The sequence below is a fragment of the Gopherus flavomarginatus genome, chromosome 8 (assembly GCF_025201925.1).
Source record: "Gopherus flavomarginatus isolate rGopFla2 chromosome 8, rGopFla2.mat.asm, whole genome shotgun sequence".
In the NCBI taxonomy this organism is placed as follows: Eukaryota; Metazoa; Chordata; order Testudines; family Testudinidae; genus Gopherus; species Gopherus flavomarginatus.
In genome coordinates this window covers 61,818,379-61,843,945 of record NC_066624.1, presented here as the reverse complement: position 1 = coordinate 61,843,945, position 25,567 = coordinate 61,818,379, and the positions used below count along the sequence as shown (strand labels likewise).

Genomic DNA, 25,567 nt, shown 5'->3' with positions numbered 1-25,567 from the left:
CTGTTGTTTGTAGTAGACATGACACCATCTGAACTGCATAGGTCAGTTATCTCTTTTCTGAATCGGCTATAGTCAATTATCGATTAAATTACAAATTCTATTAAAAGTAGTTAGAGCCCACACATGCACTTCAAAGCCAGCTGCATCTCAGATTTAAACCTAGGCTCACAGTAAATTTCTGTCTGATGAAAAACCTCTAGATCATATAATATTTAATACATAGAATAGTTATATATCTATGAAACTAAAACAAATCGTGTGAATTACGTCAAATTTTATTATACAATTTCCATCTCATTTTCTGATTTTACTTTTGACATATTTATAAATAAATCAAAACTCACCTCTTTGATCAGAAAAAGCCAGACAGAGCTTGCAGTCTGCTGGAAACCAGTGCTGAATTATTTTGAATTAGGATGCTTTTGAAAGCAGGCACTAGAGTGAGCAGGAAGGTTGGAGAAGTCCATGACCTGGTGCCTTAGAATACAGACTGCCTATGAGGTACATTCACGCCAGGTGGAACTTTCAGAGCAGTATCTTTTGCCTTGCTTTTGAGCCGTGCTGGTGTTTGCACTCTGTCTCCATTGAGATAAGAGGAGGAAACACAAAGAGCTACATTTGCAAATGTGTAGGACTATGAGCACAAGAAAGGATGCTGCACAAAAACATGTGAATTTGCAGTGCAACGATGAGTACTTTCCAGTGAAAAAATGCAGGCACTGCTACTTTGAAGGTGCACAGTTGCACTGCTAACAAAATGGAGGAGCATATGTGCACAGTGGAAATTGCACCTGCGACTGGGACAGATGCTGACTGAAGTGGGCACAAAATGATAGCTTATGTTCACCTATTTGGGGCACAGTTTTATCTGTGGCCACATGGAAATTAGGTGTGGATCTAATTTCTTAAGCAAATTTAACTGTTCCTCCTTGGACTTGAAATGGGAATCAGGGATGTGTTGTCACTTGTAATTTGTACAAAGTCCTGGAAGGAGAGCTGCAACTTTCTCTAGGGAGGAGAGGTAAATTTGGTGGCATAGTTTGCAATGCTATGAATTGCTTTCGAGGAAGGATTTGAACCACGAGTCTCTGAGGGAGTGGTAGTGTCTCCTGCATATTCAGCCACTACACTTGGTATTCAGCCACTACACAAATGCCTTGTTTCAAAGGTCTCTTATGAAGCTAGACCTCTTCAGAAGACGAGACACATGACATACTCCTGCATTCTGGACCACTACGGCTGTGTGGAGATGTCTGGTGATGATAGAACAGAACTCCTTCATGTTGCCATGGGCCACCTTACACCCTAGAGGAGGCTGCCATTGGAGGGGTGTGAACTACAGCACCCAGAATTGGGAGCTTGGATTAAGCCAGGAAGCTTTCTCCTGACTCGCCGGTCACAGGATACTGCAATAACTAACCCCCTTTACAAGGCCACTCCGACAGGCCACATCAACTTCCAAAGGATAACAAGTTCCTGCATGCTCTCTGTACCGAAGCCTGTAGTCTGCCAGCCCAGCCTATTGACCCATAACCCCTCAGGTATATCCTGGCTCCTGTAAGTGAGACTCACCTTGTAACTCTTACCAGGGATTCTGGGTACCCTGTGCCCATGTGCACCTTTGTAGGAATCACTTCTATATCCTATTGAGGAAGCTAACCCAGGGTATTTAAATGCTGACTGGGAGTTGATCAGCTCCTGCCCTGTTCATGGAGACTGTGCCCTCTTCATTCCCTTTCTCCATCCTCTCTGAGGCTGATTTTGGCCACAATGTGAGGTGGGAGTGTGCTGCTGGTTTGTTTCTGGCTGCTGAGTGTCAACTGGCAAGTGCAACAAGGCCATGCCCGGCAGTCGGTGTTGGCTGCTTTCTGGTTCAGGCATTACAGAAGCAATCTCTGGTGCAAATCTTTGCACCAAGTGAATCTCACAGGCAGCTCTACAGTGACACTGTGCACAGCATCCTTACCGGGGCTCATCCATTATTTTCTTCATTCCTTTCTGACCACTGGATTGGCCAGTTCCCAGCCCACTAGAAGAGGTTACACATTGCACACAGATATTCAGATACACGGTAGCAGCCAAGTAAAGCCAGAAAGTTACTACCACTGAAATACAAATGCATTCTGCTTGCCCCACTCCTCCATAGCTATGTTGCACCCCAGGTTGCAATGTCCCTGGAAACCCAATATTGTGGCCTAGCTCCTGTTGTGTTTGCTTTCTGAAACATGTGGTTCCTGTTTCAAATGGCTCATGGAGGATGTAGCATTGTTCATGCTGCCAAAACAGAGCAGTGCAAACACTTGCCATGATATGTTATCTAGATATTCTGCTCTTAATGGATAAATAATGGCACGTGGATTGTGCCAAGAGGGTTTAATTTACACTGACTATAGCTTTGCTTACACTGCAAATGAATATATAAGTGCCCAGAAACACCTCAGCCCACCCCAGAGAGCAGTACAAATGGCAACATGGGAATCTGCCTAAAAAACTGGCTCTGTCCTAGTTTGGCCAGACTTGAGGATTGGGCCCACAATTTCCAGTTCATTCTGCAACAAAATACGATGGTCTGAATGCAGCCCCTGAAACCAGTGGAGTTACACCAGAGAGGAACGTGGCTAACGTCTGTCTTTTCTCAATGAACATCAGTACTGTCTGCCGAGCTTACAGCATGCATTAGGAGAATAATATTGGGGCATGTATAGGATCAGATGATATGTTTAATAAACATTCTATTCTAGCTTTTATCTAGCACAGTGTTGGCCTAACATGACAGCTTCTTCCTACCTCAGTGATTCACTAAACAACTGAATGTGTAGGTGACCCCCAGGGCCCCAGGAGTTTGACATTTGAATTTCTTGTGTGTGTCACTACTGCAGAAAGGACAGTGTAAAATTAGAGCTCTGGGCATTGCAGATCACAAACCATCTGAGGGAAATAGTCATTTCAAATGCCTGGAGGTTGTAGAGTGACAAGGCTTTGCTGTGAATACACTTGCACTGGTCAATAGCTTCTGCAAAGCCCGGGGATTACTTGGGTAATATGCCAGAACTGTGCAGCTTCATATAAGGCCAGAGATAATAGTCCAGAAACTGCCACGGTGGTTGGTGATAGGCCTCTGTCACTGTGTGATCTGAAAAGCAGGTGTAGAGGACAAAGAAAGTGACTAGGGTGGCAGCCAGAAGGATGGCCAGCAGCACACCAGTGAGCTGCCACAACAGAACCAGAATCCACTTGGGGCTCAGCCTGCAGAATAAGGAGACACAAACACAGGGCACGTTACACCAACACACTGACACACTGCGCATTACACAAACACACTGCATGTTACACAGACACACTACATATTATGCAAACACATTGACACACTGCATGTGACACAAACACATTTGTTGGCAGGAATGTTTATGAAAACTTTTAAAGACAATAACAGTGTTATTTGCCTTAAGAATTTTACCTAACTCCCACTGAAGACTGTGGGGGACTGTCACAAATTTCAGTGGGAGCTGGACTGGCCACTAAATAAATTTTGAACTCCTCAGTGTGGATATTTGCACCAGAAACCTAATTTTAGGGTTACGCTCATCCAGTCATGCAGCATATATTTCTGAGTCACGAATAGATTTGAGATCATCAGAAGCTGTTTATGGGCAACTGGCAAAGTGACAAAGGCAAATTGTTGAAAGAATGATTCACTATGAATGGTTTGCTCAGCCCTACCCTTCTGTCAGACTGCCTGCCCAATGTCAGTGAAGAGAAACCTGTATAAATGGACCTGGAAAAACTGTCCTCACAGCTCTTCCTACTGGAATGGTCCGCATCCTCCTGCAGGCTCAGAATGGAACTAAGACAGCACCTACGATCACTGAGGAAAAAAATCATTCCCCTAGTGATTTCAGTGGGACAGGATAAAACCCTCTAGCTGAGGTAACGGTGGTCTGCCATCTGAGTTGCTGGATTTCTCAAGACATTCAGTGCCAACACCACATCTTATTGTAAGTCCATGTCTCTCAGGCTCATAGGCGGTGTGTGAACTGCAGGCTAGGGGAGGCTAGTCCCCAGCCCCACCACTTCTGCCCAAGGTCCCGTCCCTTCTGCACATCCCCCCCACTGGATCCTGAAGCCCCTCCCCACTGCAGCCCCTGGCTCCCGCCCCAGGCTAACCCCCCGCCAGCTCCAGAGCGCCAGGAAGGCAGGCAGCACAGCCCCAGCCCGAACCAGGGCCATCGGACAGGAGGACTGGAGTCACACTGCCTCATGCAGAGCAGGCAGGAAGCAGGAGGGGGTCCTGGGGGTGAAGCGTGGGCCAGGCCGTGACTGGCTGTTGGGGAGGCATGGCCTTCCCTAGCCTATGGTACCTGCTCCCACACTCAGGCTTGCAACTCAGCAACTCCTCCCCATCTCACTGCCTCTTTCTCTTCCCTCACTGCTTTCCCTTGTGTGTCTCACACACTTTTCCTTCATTTCTCTCTCATTCATTCTCTTTATCCCCGTTCATTTCACACCGATTGGTAAGGCTGATTATTGCTGCTACCTTATGGTTAAAATGATACTTTCCCCTTTTAAAAATGGTTTGCATCCTAATTTTCCCTACAATTATTATTTTATTTAGTGTTTATATTATGAAGCGCTTAGGGCCCTAGTCATGCACCAGAATCCCATTGTGCTAGGTTCTGTACAACCCAGAATGAAAAGACCGTCCTTGCCCCTGACGCACTTACAATGCAATGTCCCATAGTCTGAAGTTAATGGAAGATTTAAACTGGCAATTTTCAAAGCTGTGGAAGGGATCTGGATGCACAAATTAAACTTAACAGGAATCCAGCATCTAAATTCCTTTAGATAGCCTTGAAAGCCTTAGGCCAAGATAGTCCCCTTTAATGGGCCCTATCCATTAAAATTTGCTCATACTAAGCAAGTTTTTTTCTATAGACTTAGGCCCAGATTTTCAAAGGTATTTAGTTGCTTAAAGATATCGATGGGTGTCTGATGGGATTTTCAAAAGTACCCAGGCACCAGGTAGGCACCTACCTGCATTCTTATGTATCTAAATACCTTTCAAAAGCTGGCCCTTGCTCCATTCTGTTCTTTCTTTAAATGTGTATATTCTTGTACGGTGATAAAAATATTTTAAATATGCAGCTGTTTCATAAATGTAAACAGGGATCTTCACTAACCTACCACCAAAAAGGTGCTTCATTTGGTTCTTTTCTTTTCCTCGTATTTTGTCTTCCTGCAGATGAAGAAAATTTTAAGAGTCTTAAAACACTTTCAATTGCAAATAAGCAAGCAAGAGATTGTTTAAAGGGACACTCAGGCTAACAATGATAGATTCTTTGTAATATTCTTAAAACCAAAAGGATTCTACTTATGTTTTCACAAGTGATGCCCTTTGATTACTTTTGTATGTTGTTCAAAAAAGAATAGATTTGTCTTTTTCACTTGTGTGTCTGGCCAATGGGCTCTGTGGCGCCCTTCAGGTAAACACTGTAAGTCATTGCGGAGAGTTCTCTGAAAACATCCACTCAATGTGCAGCAGAAGTCAAAAATCTAACAGAATGTTAGGAAACATGAAGAAAAAGCTAGATATTAAAAGAGAAAATATCATAATGCCACTATCTATCTACATCGAAGGTACTCCCACACCTTGAATACCATTTGCAGTTCTGGTCAACCTGTCTGAAAAAAGATATATTAGAATTGGAAAAGGTACAGAAAAAGGGGAAAAAAATTATTAGGGGTATAGAACAGCTACCATATGAGGAGATATTAACAAGACTCCGACTGTTCAGTTCAGAAAAGAGACAACTAAGGGGGAATATGATAAAGCTCTATAAAATCATGGCTGGTATGGAGAAAGTGAATAGAGACATGTTATGTACCCCTTCAGGTAACACAACAACTAGGGGTCACCCAATTAAATGAATAGGCAGCAGGTTTAAAACAAACAAAAGAATGTATTTCTTCACACAACACACAATCAACTTGTGGAACTCAGTGCCAGGGGATGTTGTTTAAGAGATACAAAAAAGAATTATGTAAATTCGTGGAGGTTAGGTGCACCAATGACTATTAGGCAAGATGGTCAAGGATTCCACTCTATGCTCTGGGTGTCCCTAAGCCTCTGATTGGCAGATGCTGGGACTGGATGACAAAGACTGGATCACTCAAAATTGTCCTGTTCTGTTTATTCCCTCTGAAGCATCTGACTTTGGCCACTGCTAGACATAGCATAATGGGCTAGATGGGCCATTGGCAGGGCTGGCTCCAGGCATCAGCGAAAGAAGCCGGTGCCTGGGGTGGCCAATAGAAAGGGGCGGCAGTCCGTCTGTTGTTGGGGCAGCACGTCCGGGTCTGCAGTGACACTTTGGCAGCGGGTCCTTCACTCTGTCTTCCTCTTAGGCGGCACCTCGGCAGCTGCTCAATTGGGTTTTCCTTTTTTTAAAATTTTTCTTCTCTGCTTGGAGCAGCAAAAAAGCTGGAGCCGGCCCTGACCATTGGTTTGAGCCAGTATGGACATTCTTAATGTTTTTATATTCTATCCCTGAATCTTTTTCATCACTATTATAGCAGCCCATGAAGCCTCAGATAATGACCACATTGTGCTAGGAGCTGTACACATATATAGTAAGACATAGTCTCTGCCCCAAAGAGCTTATAGTCTAACAGATAGGGAATGATGTTATCATACCCATTTTACAGAGAGACTCAGTGATGCAGTGTCAGATGAGTCTGTAGAAAACTGATATGGCACATCTCCATCCTAATCAGAAGAAGCCTGAGCACGTCTCTAGGCTCATCCAGTATTAAATAGGTGCACCCACAGAGCCTGCTCCTCTTGGAGGAAGCAAGCTTAAAAGGGAGAATACGAATGGGCAGCAACCAGGAGGAAAACTGCTGCACCCCAGGATTTTCTGACTCTTGCAACTGAGTCACCAGGAGCAAGACAGCTTGTAAACCTCCGCCACCCATAAGGACTCATTAGACTAGTTACAAGCTGATCACTGCTGGTAGGGGTTGCAGATAAACTCTGAGTCAGAGTTTAGCCATATCTAGCCACCATATACAAGCCACATCTCTATACATTCTTTTAAAGGAAAACATAGAGACTGAACACCACTTTTGTTGGAAGAATCTCCTGCTTGTGACTCCAGACAGACTGAAGTGATGTTCCCAAGTGAGAAAGGACTTTGGCAGGGGACAAGAGACTCTGAAAATGCCCACGTGAGACCTGGTAAAGACTCAGCCTATCACAAAGAACAGGGAACTGAACCCAGAAGTTCCAAATCTCCGTTTGGTGCCCTAAACACAAAGTCATCTTTCCGTCTGACTGCACATACAGCTATTTACGGAGATACAGGTATATAGCCCTATGATACAGTTAGGATGACCAGATGTCCCGATTTTATCGGGACTGTCCCGATATTTTCTTGTTTGTCCTGCATCCCAACCGATATTTTGCCCAGGTGGAGAGGGCTCGTGCCCCCTCCCGCAACTCTACCCCGGCCCTGCCCTGACTTTGCCCCCCCTCCCCCATTGGATCCCTCCCCAAATCCGGCCCTGGCCCCGCCCCAAGCCCTGCCCCCTCACTGCCCTATTAGATCCCTCCCCAAATCCCTGCCCTGGCCCTGCCTCTTCCCCAAGCACACCGCATTCCTCCTTCTCACCCCTCCCTCCCAGGCTTGCGCTAATCAGCTGTATGGTGGCGCAAGCACTAGAGGGCAGGGGAAGAGAAGCAGGATGCGGCAGCCAGCTCAGGGGAGGTGGAGGCAGAGCGAAGGCGAGCTGGTGTGTGGGGGTGGGGCGTGGAGCTGCCGGTGGGTGCTCAGCCTCCACCAACTTTTCCTATGCTCCAGCGGCTCTTTGTTTTTTGTTTTTTTTTTCCCTTTTGTTTTTGTTATTTCCTCTGCTGCTGGCTCTTGGATTTTTGTTGTTGTTGTTGTTGTTTCACGTCTCTCATCTGGTCACCCTGGATACAGTCTCCTGAGAGGTAGGTGTGCTGTGAAAGCCACTCACAGTGATAGGCATGGCTGAAAAGAACTTGCTGTCTATTCCCATGAAGGCCTTTGGAGTTGAGGCTCACAGCTAGAGTTGGTTGGAATGTCTTTGCTGCAATTTTTTTGACCAACAATATCATTTTTGTCAAACTCAAAACATTCTGAAAAATGTGTCTATTTTGGTGAACAATCCTGTGGAAAAATATATTGCAAAATGAAGAATAAAAGTTCATTTCAGAAAATTTTCATTTCAGGGAATTCCAAAATTTTGTTTCATATTTTATTATTTTTACATTATTTCAAAACATGTTAGTAGAGGTGGTAGTGTGTAATATAGTGTCAATTTGTTTCATACAACACAAAAAGGAATAAAAATAAAAAAGAAGATAAAATATTTCAGTCAGTACTAAGTAGCAGCTGCCCTTAATGACTTATAAAATAAAAATAATATATTTCAACTACTAAATTATGTCATATTATGGCTTTCTGAAGTGGAAGTGAAACGTTATGAAAGAATGTAGAAAAATAAAATTCAAAATAAAATTTTAGAATTCTGAAATAAAATTTTTCCAATAATGAATTTTTTTGGAAATTCTGATTCATGGGGCATTTAGAAAATATATGTTTTCATTCCAATCTGGAATTAAAGCTAATTTTGAAATGTCAAAATTTCCTACAGATGTTACATTTGGAATTTTGACCCGTTTGACAGCTGGCCCTAAAACAGACCTGTCTAGCTCCAGGATGGACATGGAAGGAGAATCCTGATATATAAACATGAATAAACCATATAAACATGAATCTTGTCACCTCCATGGTATGTCCTCTAAGTTGCAGTGGGAGTAAGTAGGGAGTAATGTAATGTAAACCGTTAAAAAAGTATTTTAAGTCAGGTCTCTGCATGCACCTACAGCAGTGGTTTTCAATCTGTGGTCTGCAGACCTCTGGAGGCACGCAGACTATGTCTCAGATTTCCAAAGGGGTCCACACCTCCATTTGAAATTTTTTAGGGGTCAGCAAATCAAAAATGGTTGAAAACCACTGACCTACAGTATACATTAGTAATGCAGTAATGCAATAATGCATCCATTCCTAACGGAAAATCAAGAAACTAAAGAAAGGGTGGATTCATTTACAGTTCTTCTTTTACAGGTTAAGATAGAAGTACTTACCAACTCAGCTTTGACTATTTCAAACATCAGGCTCTTTGGGTTGATGTTCAGGATGTTACTGGGTGTCCTTGGGAGAGTTCTGTAAAAATAAAAAGAACTTGATTTGTCTGAGGATTTCAATAATTATCATAATATTCAGTTGCCCAATTTGTTCTCTATGAACATATGGATCTGAAGAACATCATATTCCTTTCTAAAGATGATGCATTTCAACCACTTTATGAGCACTGGAAAATGGAAGAAAGGGCCATTAGAAGGGACCCAATGTTAAAAACTTTCTAGCAGCATGGGTTCCAAGCTCACCATACAATGCAGTGCCATAGCAAAGGCTGCAGATGAAATCTCTTTCTATGCCAGGGGTGGGCAAACTTTTTGGCCTGAGAGCCACATCTGTGTATGGAAATTGTATGGTGGGCCATGAATACTCATGAAATTGTGGGTTGGGGTGCAGGATGGGGTGAGGGCTCTGGCTAGGGGGAGTGGGCCCTGGGGTGGGGCCAGAAATGAGGAGTTCAGGATGTGGAAGGGAGCTCCAGGCTGGGGCAGAGGGCTAGTGTGTGTGTGGGGGGGGGGATGAGGGCTCTGACTGGGGGTGCGGACTCTGGAATGGAACTGGGGATGAGGGGTTGAGGGTGTAGGAGGGTGCTCTGGGCTGGGACTGAGGGATTCGGAGGTCAGGAGGGGGATCAGAGCTGGAGTATGGGAGGGGATCAGGGATGTAGGATCTGGGCGGTGCTTATCTCAAGCTGTTCCTGGAAGCAGTGGCATGCCTCCTTCTCCGGCTTCTACATGGAGGCACGGCCAAGCGGCTCTGTGCACTGTAGGTGTCGTCCCTGCAGCACCCATTGGCTGTGGTTCCTGGCCAATGGGAGCTGCAGGGGCAGTGCTTGGGCAGGGGCAATGTGCGGAGCCCCTTGGCTGCCCCTATGTGTAGGAGCCAGAGGGAGGACATGCTCCTGCTTCTGGGAGCCGCACAGAGCCATGGACAAGCCCTGGACCCCACTTCCTGGCAGGTGCTCAAGGGACAGATTAAAATGTCTGAAGGGCCAGATGTGGCCCCTGGGCTGTAGTTTGCCCATCTCTGTTCTATGCCCTTTCCCCCATCCTTTTCTTACCTTCTAAGGAAGCTTTTCCGTATCTGACTAGAAATTTGTGTGTTTGGTCTCAATCTGTAGGTGAAATTATTTGCAAAGTTTGCAGAATACCATGTCTGAAAAAGGCGTTATCCCTTTCATTTTGCGCACTCACATTCATGAGTGGCTTGTTCGTAGAATTTCAATGTTGTTATGGACTCAGTCAATCAGAAGGACTAGAGCCCTCTATATCCAAAGCCCACTGCATCCATAGCCCACTGCAGACAATGGAAAGACTCTTGCTGAGTGTACGGTGTAGAGTGTGCTTTTCCTTTCTCAAAACCAGCAGGAAGTCCTGATTGCAAACAAAGTATTTTCATTTTAAAGATAAATAAGTAAATCCAAACTGATGAGCTGCAGTCTCCAGTTCACAGGATGAGACAGTTCCTGGGTGTGTCACAGTCTAAAATTATAGACAATCTTTGCTTCTGTAGCCACTCCCACATGCATATGCATACCCTTTTTATACAATCCATGAAGGTTTTATTGTAGAATAAAGCAATCCATATAGTTTCACAAAGAGTCAGTCTACAAATTCCCATGAGTCTCTGGATTTTTTTGCATGTTTTGCAATTACTCATTGTTATAGTCGCTGGGACAGTCCTATCAGCAATAAGTCTTAAAGAAACAACTGCATTCTCTTCTTGCATTGTTGTACTCAACACATCATCACCAACAGTGTCCACTGGTCCTGTGTTAGGTAAAGCCAAATCCGTTGTGGTCTCAGCAAATTGAATCCTATCTAATACACTGCCATGACCACACCTACATCTATAGTTCATCATACAAGTGAGTTCACAGGTAAATTCTTTAGTGCCCCAACAAGGCAGGTTAATCTGTTATCACAGGCTAGAGATGTTTGCGTTTTCTCCTAACTAAAGTCTCCTTCTGTTTTGAGCTCATATAATTTCAGGGACATTTTAACCATGAAGGGCCAAGAGAAGTACCTGGTTCAGCACATTCTGGACTATTGCTGAGTCTAGGGAAGACTCTGATATCTGACAGACTGGGAGGGATACAGCTCAGAGGAATATTAGTGGAAATTTGTGGAACATGTCCAGGTCCCAGACCTCCTGTATGCCTTCCACTGGGCCTATCTTGAGAAATCCAGCCTGAGGTCTTCTGGGAGGTGACCCCAAACAGACAGGGGTGCTGTCAGGGACAAGAACAGCTAGGACCTGCTGCTGGCCTGCTCCCTGATGAATTTTGCTGCTAGGCAACAAACGAGCCCAGCTGCACTGTCTTGGGACTGACAGGGTGTCCAAAGCACCTGGTCGGCTTCTGGTTTAGCAGTGTTAGGGAGCTTGTTCCTTCACCCTCTCACTTCCCTGGTCCTTCTCGCATGAACAGAGAGCAACAATACCTGAAGTCCAAAGGCGCGAACAATTCGATGTTTACGGGGGTGAACTTCCAGCAAGCATGATTCTGGTTTCCTTCCTTAGCATCCCCCTTCCCAGCTCTGACACCACAGAGCCTTGCCTGTGTCCCTGTTCCCATTCTCATCCCCTGTTCCCATTTTCCCCTTTAGCAAGACATGATTTTAATTCCCCCATCCCCAGTTCCTGTTCCCATTTCCTCCCCCCTTCCTGATTGACTGCAGACTATATAATAAAACTTGAATTCTGCTTAGCTATACCTTAACCAATCATTTTACTGAAATTTAACTAACCAATCCTAACATATTGTAACATGGTTATTTAACCAATTATATCCCACCACCTTAATTGGTTTACATCCAACAAAATTAATTATACAGCAGACAGAATCTATCACAGAACCAGACAGAGACCATGCAAATAAACATACAAAACAATACAGAAGTGTGGATTTCACAACTACATCTATACAGACATAAGGGTTTTCCAGCTGTGTCTATTGATAAGCGAGTTCTTGCCAGACAGGATGCTGTTAAACTAAGTTTCCTTTTACATCTTCTAGGCTCTACCCTTCCTCTGGAGGTGATAGGAATATCAGGACAGGATTGTATTCCTAATAGCCCAGTAGCACCTTATTTCAATGTGACTAGTTTGGAATGTGAGGATGTGACCATACACTCCCCAGCTTATGGCTGCCTAACTACATCATAGCTGAAGGCCTTAGCCTGTCACAGTAAGAGAAGGCCATTACACAGACAGTGATCTTTGATTCTTTCTTTTATACCTCTATAACTAGCTAAGTGATAAGAATACACCTACATTCTTAAAGTATAGGCCTTTGCAGACAGGCCTGAATATCTATATCCTAACAAGCAGCCCTGCCTACAAGCCTGGCCACCACAGCAGATCAGCAGATGTTCAGTGCACAGCATGTCGGCAGCTATGCTCGCCCTTGTTCCAGTCCCTGCTCCCCTCTGTCTTCAGACTTCTAGCTTCATTCTCTGGCTTATGACTCTGGTTTACCTTCCAGCTCTGGCATTTGGCTTCTGAGACTCTCTGGTACTAACTCTCAGCTCATTTCCTAGACTCTGTCCACCCTGGGCCCAACTCTAACTGGTAAGCCACACTCTTACTTCCACCACTAGACCTGACTGCCCATGACTTGGTCAGCTACAGCAACAGGGCTCTGGCTTGTATGTGGAAACTTGAAGCTCCCTGCTGCAGAATCTCCCTGGCCAAAATACAAGCAGTGAAGGCCCTGCATTCGCTGCCTCTAGAACTGCTCTGAGCCCACAGATGCTAAGAGCTTCATCCAAGTCTGAACAACCTCAAGCAAAAAAATAAAATGAGCTCACAAGTTAGCGCTCGATTATGCTACAGAATGGAGTGAAGCTTTGCCAGCTTGAGCAGGTCACGGCCTGGGAAATCATGGGTGTTACAGAAGAAGCAAAGAGCCTCTCTTTTATGTCTGGCACAGTCATGGAAGAAGATTTCGAACACTCTTCATTATTGTAACTGATCAGTTTCAGCTCAGAAATTTAATCACATAGTGTTGTGTGTACAGTAATCCTTGTCCGAATCTCTGAAAGCTATCTGGATTCATCAGCCTCTCAGGGTGGGCCAGTAAAATGGGTCTCCTATCCCAATGGGAGATGTACGCGCAAACATCAAACTGCAGGAGGCAGCAGTTAGTCCATGACAAATGTATCATCTTCCTCTTCTCACAGATGAGAGTATCCTCTCTGGATTATCAGACATTTCCAATATCACCCAGGAGTTCCTGCAGGGTTGTAGGGAATACATTGTGCGAAGCTTATTCAGAAAGTAGGAGTGAATGTTCTTGTGTTCTGCTTAGCAGAGGAAATTCACCAATAAATAAATAAACAAATAAATAACACACGATGCATCCGGAATGGAGAAAAATGTGGTACCTGCCATTTCTTCTAGGTGTTCATGTCTGGTTGGCATATGACAACATTCCCTTATAATGCTGGCATCTGATTCCTTTGGATCCTAGCACAAGCATAGATATCTCACTGTTTTTCTCCTATCACTATGCAGGGTGGGATTTTCAAAAGCTCCCAGCCTTGATCTAACCTTGCTCCCATTGGAGTTTTGCCCCTGACTTCAGAGTATAGCCCAGGGGGGTCCAACCTGTGGCTCCGGAGTCACATGTGGATCTTCAGAAGTTAATATGCGGCTCCTTATATAGGCACCAACTCTGGGGTTGGAGCTACAGGCACCAACTTTCCAATGTGCCATGGGGTGCTCACTGCTCAACCCCTGCCTCTGCCAGAGGCCCTGCCCCCACTCCACCCCTTCCTACCCCCTCCCCTGAGCCTTCCATGCTCTTGCTTCTCCCCTGCCCACGAAGAGCCTCCTGCATGCCACAAAACAGGTGATCGGGAGGTGTGGGGAGGGAAGAGGAGATGCTGATTGGTGGGGCTGCCAGTGGGTGGGAGGCTCTGGGAGTGGCGGGGGGAGCTGGTGGGGAGCTGCTGAAGTATTACTGTGGCTCTTTGGCAATGTACATTGGTAAATTCTGGCTCCTTCTCAGGCTCAGGTTGGCCACCCCTGGTATAGCCAATGCTGAGTACTTTTGAAACTTGCATTCTGAGTGCATTGCTCTTGGGTAGGGTGCCCATTCCCATGTGCTCATTTGGCAGATTTCTTAGCTCTGTCATTTTCATCCATAGATATGCTTTTCTGATTGTAGTCTGCTCTTAGAGACACGCTTACTTTCCTAAAGACATTTATGACAGATTATACTTCTTTCTCTACAGTTATTTTATCTGTTATGAATATCTCTCTTGTAAACACCATCATGTGTTTTGCCACTAAAGCTGTGATGTTTTCTGTCAAGCCTTCTGGTATAAGAATGTATGTTTCAGTCCTAATGGCTTGATTCCAGTTCTAAGAAAAGGTATTCTGTCTCTAGGACAGTCACAAAGGCATATTTTTTGTTCCATTCCTTATGCCTCAAACTGAGATTGGGTCTGTCGTGGCTAATGTACAGCACACTAGTGGGACATTTGTCTTTTTCACTAATGGAGGTTACTTTTACCTTGATGCACCACAGCTATGCAGGGTGCTGATTTTAACACTCATCCCCTTTATATGCAATTTGTGGGCCATTGGAGATATGTGTTTTTATCCCCACTGTTTAGATGGAGAACTGAGCCCCAGAGAGATTAAGTAAACTGCCCAACATTATATTGCAAATAAAGGGCAGTATTGGGAATAGAATCATAGAACTGTATGGCTGGAAGGGGCTTTGAGAAATCATCAAGTCCAGCCCCCTGCACTGTGACAGGGCCAAATAAATCTAGATGATCCCTCAGAGGTGTTTGTCCAATCTGTTCTTAAAAACCTGCAATGATGGGGATTCCACAACCTCCCTTGGAAGCCTGTTCCAGAGCATAACTACTCTGAGAGTTAGAAAGTTTTTCCTAATGTCTAACCTAAATCTCCCTTTGCTGCCAATGAAGTCCATTACTTCCTGTCCTACCTTCAGTGGACATGAAGAACAGTTGACCATAGTCCTCTTTATAATAGTCCTTCACATATTTGAAGACTGCTATCAGGTCCCCTCTCAGTCTTTGGTTCTCAAGACTAAACATGCCCACGTTGTTTTTTTAACCTTTCCTCTTAGTTCAAAGCTTTGATCTTTCTGTTGCTCTCCTCTTCGTTCGCTCCAATTTGACCACATCTTTTCTAAAGCATGGTCCCCAGGATTGGACACATACTCCTCTATCACACCCAGATCCCTTTTGGCAGTACTACCACCCAGCTAGTTACTCCCCATTTTGTAGATGTGCACTTGATTTTTCCTTTTTAAGTGAAGTACTTCATACTTATTTTCATTGTTTCATTTTGTTGAATTCATACCTGTTTTCCAATGAATCAAGGCCCTTCTGACTTCTAATCCTGTCTTCCAAAATATTTGCAACCCCTCCCAGCTTGGTGTCGTCTGCACATTTTATAAGCATGCTCTCCACTCCATTATCCAAGTCATTAAGGAAAATATTGAATAGTATCGGACCCAGAACTGACCCCTGTGGGACTCCACTAGATATGCCCTGCCAGTTTGACTGCAAACCATTGGTATCTACTGTTTGAATACAGTCTTTTAACAGTTGTGAACCCACCTGATAGTATGTATAGACCTCCTTTGCTTAAAAGAATGTCAAGTCTCCTCTCTCTCTCATCTGCTCTGCTTTAACCCCTAGGCAATGATACCTCCTGCTGCTGTTTTGCCTTGTTATAAGGTTTTGGTGCCCTTCCTTGCACTGACTATTCTCAGTAGGCAGGTTTTTTTTCACATCTTGCTGCGCAATAACCTCACACAGAGCATCTCAGCTACCATCTTTAGATCTGTAAGATTGCCTGTCCTGGCACTTGGCAGATCTGTATAGTTTTCTCTGACTTTGGGTTTCTAAGCAAATGCTCAGACTGCACCTTCACAGCTCACGACCAACCTATCTTTAGTTGGGGGTTTTCTAAATTAATTTTTGTGAATTTTTATAGGGTATAAAGTCACACAAGACAATCAAAGAGACAGAGCAAACTAGGGGGTGCCTGCAATAGGAGGTTGAACTCAATGACCCAAAAGATCCCTTCCAGTCCTGTGTCCTAACTTGCTATATCTTTCCTGTGTCTCCCTGTTATAGGAAAAAAAGGTGGATAGAAAGACAAAGGTCTAGAAGAGAGCAAGAGAGTGCCATGTATCTACCACAGAGACTCCAGCCCAGAAGCAAAAGTGAGTGGAGAACAAAAGAAAATGAAAAGAATAGAGAGGAAGAGATTAGAAGATTATAACGATCCATCCAGTGTATTGCTTATCAGACATGCTTGTATGTTAAATGTAGTTTTTCAATGTTACACAAAGAAAGGCAATGATTAGTTTTCAGTTAAGAAATGTAAAGACCTCGATCATGTCATTTTTTAAGTTCTTGCTGTTGTTTATATGTGAGCTCTCTCACAGGCTGCTATTATCTTGGGAAATGAACCGGATTTCCTCCTTGGCAAGATAAGCCATTTGGCTATGAGTATAGCCAAACGCAGCTAGGAAATACTGACTCAGTGTTTCTTGTGACACCCTGCTGCAGTTGGAAGAGAAAGTATTAGATATTACTTTCCACATGCACACATAGACTCTCATTTTTTATTTTAGTGGTTTCAGGGTCAAGTAGATACATTTCTTGTAAGGCTGAATAACATGACACTCCTGAATAGTCTGGCAGCAGGGGAACTTGACCCTAAGGGCATGTCCACACTACAAAATTAGGTTGATTCTATAGAAGTCAATCTTTAGAAAGAGTTTTTATATAGTCGATCTTGTATGTCTCCACTAAGTGCATTAGGTTGGAAAAGTGCATCCTCAGTACTGTGGCCAGCATCAACTCACGAAGTGGTGCACTGTGGGTAGATATCCCACAGTTTACGCTGCCCATTGGAATTCTGGGTTAAGCTCCCAATGCCTGATGGGGCAAAAACATTGTCGCGGGTGGTTTTAGGTACATGTCCCCTCCTCCTCTCCCTCCTTGAAAGCAACGGCAAAAAATCATTTTCCTGGGTATTCGTGCAGATGCCATAGCAAGGCAAGCATGGAGCCTGCTCAGCTGCACACTGCTTTTGTGAGCATTGTAAACCCCTCACACATTATCCTGAATTATGTGCAGTGCCTAGCTAGGAGCCACCAGCATGAGGAAGATTGTGAGGAGGACATGGAGACAGACATTCCTGAAAGCATGGGATGTGGCAATTGGGATATCATGGCAATATTGGGGAATGTTGATACAATGGAATGCCAATTCTGGGCCAGGAAAACAAGTACAGACTGGTGGGACAGCAAAGTGTTGCAGGTCTGGGATGATTCCCAGTGGCTGTGAAACTTTCGCATGCATAAGGCCATTTTCATGAAACTTTGTGAGTTGCTTTCCTCTGCCCTGAAGTGAAGGAATAGCAAGATGAGACCTGCCCTGACAGTTGAGAAACGAGTGGCAATAGCCCTGTGGAAGGTTGCAACGCCAGACAGCTACTGGTCAGTCAAGAATCAATTCAGAGGCTGGTGGGAAATCTGCAAGAAGGGACTTTCTTCCCAGACCAGAAATTACCGTTGGGGACGTTTAAATTCCAATAGTTACCCTTGGGGACCCAGCCTACCCCTTGCTCTCATGGCTCATGAAGCCATACACAGGCAGCTTGGACAGCAGTAAGGAGCAGTTCAACTATAGGCTGAGAAAGTGCAGAATGGTGGTAGAATGTGCCTTTGGACGTTTAAAAGGGTGCTGGTGCAGTTTGCTGAGTAGGTTAGATCTCAGCGAAAGCAATATTCCCATTGTTATTGCTACCTGCTGTGTGCTCCATAATATCTGTGAGAGTAGGGGGGAGATGTTTATGGAGTGGGGGGAGGCTGAGGCAGATCACCTGGTGGCCAGTTCTGAACAGCGAGACACCAGGACAATTAGAAGAGCACACCAAGGCACGCTGTGCATCAGAGAGGCTTTGAAAACCATTTTCATGACTGGCCAGGCTTCAGTGTGACAGCTGTGTGTGTTCGTCCTTGATGCAAACCCGCCCCCTTTGGTGAATGTACTTCCCTGTAAGCCAGTTCCCCTCCTACCTTCGACCACAGCTGGCACAGGAAATAAAGTCCCTATTGTTCTGAATCCATTCATTCTTTTTTATTAAAAAAAACTTGAGATCACTGACAAGTAAAAGGAAACTGGGGTGTACAAAGGGTTTGATAATGGTGTGAGGTGGGGGAGAAGGGAAGGAAAGGCCACATTTCTTATTGTAGCCACACTACAAATCAAAGCTGTTTGAATGACAGCCTTCTGTTGCTTGGGCCATCCCCTGAAGTTGAGTGTCAGGGTACGCAGAGCCTCCCCTGAACACGTTCTTGGGCATCTGGATGAGGATGATACGGAACTTGGCGAGGAGGGCAGGTGGTTACATAATGGATGCAATGGGGTCTGTACTCTAGTTGCCTTTTCTGCAGATCCACCAGATGCCTCATCATATCCATTTGCTCCCCTAATAGCCTCAGCATCTCCTCCTGCGTGTTCCGATCATACTCACTGTATGCTTTTCTGGCCTCTGCCGCTGAATGCCTCCGTGCATTCAGCTATGCCCTATCAGTGTGGGAGGATTGCATGAGCTCTGAAAACATATAATCGTGAGTGTGTTTCTTTTGCCTCCTAATCTGCGATAACCTCAGGGACGGAGTTGATGCGGGGAGCATAGAAGAATTTGCAGCTGCAGAGGGAAAAAAGACTTTAAGAAGATACATTTCTGAGAACAAAAGGGAAACTCTTTCACAGCGAATCAAGTAATTTACAGCAGCCAGCATATCTATTTTAGGTACAAGGTAGCATTTTGCCTTTTATATTGAGTGCCTGCCTGCATGGTGACACATCACACATGGCTGGGCAACAGAATTCAGTTTGTAGGCAGCCATGGTAAGCCAAAGGATACATGGGGTTGGCTTCTTCTGCATTCATAACATGTGGGAGTGGTTTCAAGCTGCAGCATCGTCCTTTCCCATAGCAACCAATGCCAGCTGTGTTTGCCATTTAAAAGAAGGGGCTGCAGTTTTGGGGTGGATGTGCAGCAAACCTTCCCTCCCCAGGCACCAGGAGAGGACGCACATGCCCGGGGCAACACATGCTAAGGGACGGCATTCCATCCATTCTTGGGGTGGCACAGTCCAGGTGGCTTTTTTTCTTTTTTTTTTTTTTGCTTCGGCAGTTTGCTTGGGGTGGCAAAAATGGTAGAGTTGGCCCTGCTTTTAGCAAAGCACACACAGCCAACCATGTCCAGGGTCTAATGTGTCGGGGATCAGCAAACAGAGGGTATAACTGTTCCCTTACAAAACTTCCCCTATTTCAACCAGGTGACCATGAATGATATCACTCTCCTGAGACTGACACAGAAAGATAAAGATCAAATGTTGCACGAATGCAACCAAAACCCAGGACCATTTGCTGCCATGCTTTGTGATGCAATGATCCCAGACCACTTGCTACTGGCTTGGTGTGGGAAAGTGTCCTACCATGGAGGATGAAATAAGGCAGCCCTCCCCAGAAACCTTCTGCAAAGTCTTTCAGAATACCTCCAGGGCACCTTCATCCCCAGACACATTAACAGACTTTTTGTACTGACCATGAATGAATCCCAATTGCTCAGGGCAAATCAAACATTAGACACAATTGTTTTTAACCCCTGTAGTGTTGTTACAAATGTACACTTACCAGAGGTGCATTCTCCACCTTCAGGGTATGGGAACAATAGGCCCTGGGAGGATATTGGCTTCAAGATGAGGAAAAGGTCTGGGTGGCTGAGGAGAACAGATTCTCCGCTTGCCTGCTGTGCATTCTCCTCCTCCTCTTCTCATCCACAAAATTCTCATTTGTGTTGCGTGAGGCTGCCACCTTGCAGGAGTCCACAGCAAGTGTTGGGATACTGGTAGGGTCCTCCCCTAGAATGGCGTGCAATGGATCATAGAAGTGGCATGTCTGGGACTCTGACCCAGCGCAACCATTTGCCTTCTTTGTCTTTTGGTAGGCTTACCTGAGCTCCTTAATTTTCATGCAGCACTGCTGTGCATCCCTGGCATAGCCTCTCTCCACCACTCCCTGTGAGACTTTGGCATATATATCAGCATTTCTTCTGCTGGATCAGAGTTTTGCAGGCACAGATTCTTCTCCCCATATTGCAGTCAGATCCAGTGTCTCCTGTTTGCTCCATGCTGGAGCTCGTATGCGATTCTGCATGGCCACCTGTGCTGCTAAGCGCCATGCTGACCAAACAGGAAATGAAATTCAAAAGTTCCCAGTGCTTTTCCTGTGTACCTTGCTAGTCCATCAGAGTTGAAAGTGCTGTCCAGAGCGGTCACATTGGAGCACTCTGAGATAGCTCCCGGAGGCCAATACCATCAAATTGCACAGCACTGCATCTACAGTACCCCATATTAGACCCAGGAAGGTCAATTTTAGCGGGAGTACAGCAGTCAATTTTAAGAGCCCTTTAGGTCAGTGGAACAGGGTTGGTTCTGTAGATGCATTCATTGTAAAATCTACCTAATGTGGCTAAATTTGACCTAACCTCATAGCGTAGACCAGGCCTAAGATCTAAAAGCATGAGTCTTTATGAAACCCAGATTGTTTAGCTCAAAGACTGCCATGATCTCATAAACCTCTATACGTGGTCTAAACACTAGAGGGGGAGAGTGAGCCACACAGTGTCCACATGCGTTGGAAAGTAATGTCTGAGCTCAGTCTTTTTCTAATGAGACAGAATATTTGTACATGTAGTGGGACTATTTAGGCCTTGTATGTTCCAAGACACTAGTACAAATGGGTTAGCCATGACTGGTGGAGGGATTTGTCCATGATGCAGGACATTTCACTGCAGGTATAATAAGCAGACGTAACAAACAGGCCTTCTGTGACCCTGGCCAATTTAGCCACCAAAACAGAAAACCAGGAGGATGGGGTTAATGAAGCTTAGACCCCATGTGATTACAAATGTCATCAAACTAAAAAGATAACAAGTCGTAAGGGGAAGAGGAGACAAAGGCATGCTACCCTGGTACAGTCCTAGGCCTGCAAAAGTCATCATGGCGGGCAGCCTGAGGAGAATAGAGAAAGAACTCAGGAGAACTCAAGTAGAAGCTGGGGAGGTTTTCCTAAGGTTATCAAGGAATTGGTGGAGTTGAGAAATTTGCCTGATGGAAATGAGCCTCATGTTCCTTTGACAATCGCAGCCATTTAGCATAATGGACTGCAGGGCTACCTGTGCTGATATCCAAAAGTCTTTGGTACTCCAAGTGGAGTCTCACCTGCCAGTGTGAGAATCCAGGCAACAGTCCTGGATAGGACACATGTGAATAGGAGTTTGACAGTCTTATCCTAGCTCCCGTTAGAGCACATGACACAACCACCCTGCAGTTAAGAAGTCTGTTTGAGAGAGGCTCAGTATCCATACAGGAAGCATACAGGATTACAACTGTGGCGAACTGAAAGAGCTATGGTAGGTGCTTGTGCAAGAACTACCATGTTATGCTTGACTCAGACCAGGCTCTTAACCAGTTACTCTCTTGAGTCTTTGCAGTACTGAGTACTTATAATTTAAATTCCTTACACTGCCTTACTCTCAACTTTGCATACAAAACTGCTTTTCTTCATGTAATGCTCATCACTAAGACATTGGCCATAAAAAGCTTTGGTTTGCACCCAGCAGACTTACCGAACCTTGTCCTCAGCAGCTGAGAGCTGGTCCTGAAGAGACTTCTCTTTATTCTGAAGAACCTTAGAAACAGCAAACCCATTAAATCACCCTTGCTTCAGTTTCTGTTTCACGTGTTTTATATCTCAACAGTTTGATTTTGTTCCATAAGATGTTGAGGGTATTTTCCCTACAGATCTGCTTCAAAAACAAGTTGGTTGCATTGGCTGGCAAATCGAGACTAAGCATATGAATCAGACAAAAGACTAAACTCAGCTAACCCACATGGCTACAGTTTGGGTTTGGCAACAAGTAGCGGATGTTCAGTATATGACAGTGTGGTACCCGGAACCCTGCAGAGAAAAGTGGAATCCCCAGAATGTTCTCTGGATTGGTTCAGAGCAATCCAGAGCCAGGGTAGTTCCTTGTGAAAGTAAAGCAGCATCTCAGTGGCTTGCCCACCAAGTCCATGCCATGCTCAGCCCCTGCCTTCCAGCACGGCCCATCCAGGTGCAGTGTCACTCCCCATCCTGGAGAGGGGACCCTGGAAGCGGGAAGGCTGGGCAGATCACTGTGGCGAATCATCCAGGTGCAGGATCCAGCCCCATAGCAGCAGTGAAGAGTAGCTGCTCCACCATCCACTAAGGTTTGGCCCATGACCCTCCATTATGTTGGGAGGGTGGCATGTCCAAAACTGAGTGAGTGGTGTTGTGACCTGGTCCCTGGGGATCATGCCGACACTCAGAGAGGCCCTGCTGCCCCTCCATCCTGAGTGGTGCCGTGACCCCCAGCATCGGGTTGCAATGCCACTCACTCAGTTTTAGTCCCATGGCACCTACATCATGATGGGCCGGTGGGGCAAACCTGAGTGGGGATTGGGGTGGAGAGCGCTCCTTCCAATTGAAAGCTGCTGCCAATGGAAAGCACTGTACGTAAGGTGCACCACTGCGGGCATCACTCTTCTACACACTCGGAACTTGACTGTGCACATGACTATGATGGGGTGTCTACCCCACACTCACCCGGCAGGGTTTTATGCAGGCCAGATATGCCAATTAACCAATTAGGCAGCTAATTAAGGAGGTTCACTTGGGCAGGAATAGATGGGACCTACAAAGTCCAGAAGCAGAAAGCAGAAGCTGCTGGGAAAAGGCAGATACTCCCAGGAGAAAGGGAAGAGCGAGTGGGGACTGCAGGGTGGAGGCTCTGGGAGCTGATAGACCCAGGAAGATAAGGGAAACCAGTAGTAGGAAGCAGCCCAGGAATAGAGCAGCGAGGCCAGAAAAAGAGCTGAGAGCCGCAGGGCTGGAACCTAGAGAAGAGGGTGGGCTGGGTTCCCCTATCAGCCACTTGGCAAGTGGCACTAAGGCAGTGAATGGGAAGACTGCCTGAGACTACTGGGGAGCTAAATCCCCCCTCAGAAGGGGGGAACATGGACTGTGACCTGGCTGGAAGGCCGAGCCATGAAGAGGATGCTGAGGTTCCTGAGGCTGCGAGAGGGACTGCAGGTGGACAGCAGAGATGGAGTGACACTGTGAACTGTGGATGGGGGAGCATTGGCCTCGAGCTAATCCACAGAGTACCAGGAGGATGCACTAGTCCTGTGGTGAGTGATGTGCCCTGTGACAATGGCCATTGTAAAGTTTATAGGTTCAGCCTTTATGGTGCTATTCTGTCATTCCCACTCTTCCCTCTACACCTCCCAAAATAGCAACAGTTGTTTACAGTGGGATAAGGTGTGTTGTTACTGTCCTAGAACTGCAGAAGCTTCTGAAGAGACCCTATCCCCACTTTCCAAAGTCCCTTTGGATGGACAGCAAGACTCAAAAATTTTAGCCCAAAGACAAGTATTAGAGAGAGCTACGATTATGGTTTTAATCTGATTAAAGGCCCCAGGTGATATGGCAGCCTAGTCATGCTAGGTATGGTTCAGACACACAGCAAGAGACAACTCTTACCCCACTTAACTTAACATATCAATAGGCAGGAGGATAATAGACAAAGGAAGCACTGCATCCTCACCGTACAGACAGAGAACCAAGGGACACAGTAACAGAGCCAAAAAACAAACCCAGCTTCTGGAGTGCTAATCCAGTGCCTTAATTACAAGATCCTTCTTCTTCTGTGTTACAGGTTGAATTATGTAAGACATGCTACCTTTAGCCACTTTATCATGTGGAAGCTTTACCTGGATTACTGCCTCATATTCTTTTATGGATTCCTCCAATTCTCGGGCTTGGTGTTTCATCTAAACAAATACATATTGAGGTATAATTTCATGTGGCCCATAGGCTACATTACTCCAATACCCTTTGTCTCAGGTTACCACTGAACAGTGCTACAGATAGCAAACTGCACCCAGTAAGACAGCAGGAATTTAAGGTTCTTGACCCAGGAACACTGGTGAGGAACAAATTTCCCTTTATGTTGCCTGTCTGGCAGCATGTGTTCTTTAAGGTTACTATTGTGCAATGAGCTTTGTCTGTATGCAGTTCATTGCAGGATTGGGGCTCCAGGGTTTATTTTTACTACATAAGTGTCTGCTCCAAAGCCCACTGAGTGACTATTGCACTGACTTCAATGGGCTTTGGAACAGGCCGTAAAGTTCTAAATTATATAGACGAGAGGGTTGTGCCTAACCTTGCATAGAAAGAAATATGGGTAAATCTGTTGTTTGTGAAAGGTGCTAGTTTCATAGCCCTGAAGACTGTAGCCTTCTATGTATTCACACACACAAAGAAATTCAAAATACTTGGCATTATTAAATGCTCATAACAAGTGCAATAATTGCTATTTACTCACCCATCGTTGCTTAGAATTAGTTTTTTTGCAAAATGAATCAGTGATTTTTAATTACAGGTGAATAATAAAGTAATGACTTGTTACTTGTGCTTACTAAGAATGACTGAAAAGCAATAAATATTGCTTGGAAATAATTAAATCACTTCTCAGTAATGCAAATATCTATACAGAATGAAAAATTATTTAAGCCCATATTGTTCCCTCCACAACAGAGCTGATTCAAACTGGGCAGAACTCCTCCAGTGGGAATTTCTACTCTCTCAACCTTCAAGGAAAAACCAACATGTCAAATAACCAACAGTTAGTGCTGTAGGGACTCAAATGTGAAAAAAATCTTTGTGCAAACTTTTGATTAAATGTTTTTATATTCATGTTTCACATTTTTTTATATTCATGTTTCTAATGCTTGGTGTGATGCAGTAGGGACTGTCTGTGTGGGGAGCGGGAGAGCAGGGGAGGACTTTAGGGGATGGACGATGCCAGGGCCTGTAACCTGAGCTAGGTAAGGGAGGGGAAAGGTCAACACCTTTGCCCGGGAAGGGGGACAAAGGAAGGGAGTGGCAGGAGGGAAGCAGTTTGAGTTTGGGCTTGGGGCTGTGTGGGCGGAATTCAGGGTATCCTAGCTAGGATCCAAGCACCCTGAAAGCCCAGAAGGACTCAGTGGAGGGGTCCTGACTGTGCCTGCAAGCTCTGCTGTAACCTGTGTTCCTGTTGTCCAATAAACCTTCTGTTTTACTGGCTGGCTAAGAGTCACTGTGGGTCCCAGGAAGAGGGGTGCAGGGCCGGACTCCCCCACACTCCGTGACACTTGGTTCCTGTTATGCTTTGCAGAGTACCCTAAACATTCCTCTTCTTCC

At 45.2% G+C, this 25,567-nt stretch overlaps 1 protein-coding gene across 1 annotated transcript in view; it reads right to left on the bottom strand.

The window, feature by feature from the left end:
* Positions 1–24,714, bottom strand: part of LOC127056911 (alpha-1,4-N-acetylglucosaminyltransferase-like) — a 32,455-nt gene extending 7,741 nt beyond the window's left edge. The window contains exon 1 of the mRNA XM_050965243.1: positions 24,711–24,714. Within this exon, the coding sequence (XP_050821200.1) occupies positions 24,711–24,714 (4 nt within the window). The remainder of the gene's footprint in view (positions 1–24,710) is intronic.
* Positions 24,715–25,567: the final 853 nt, after the last annotated feature.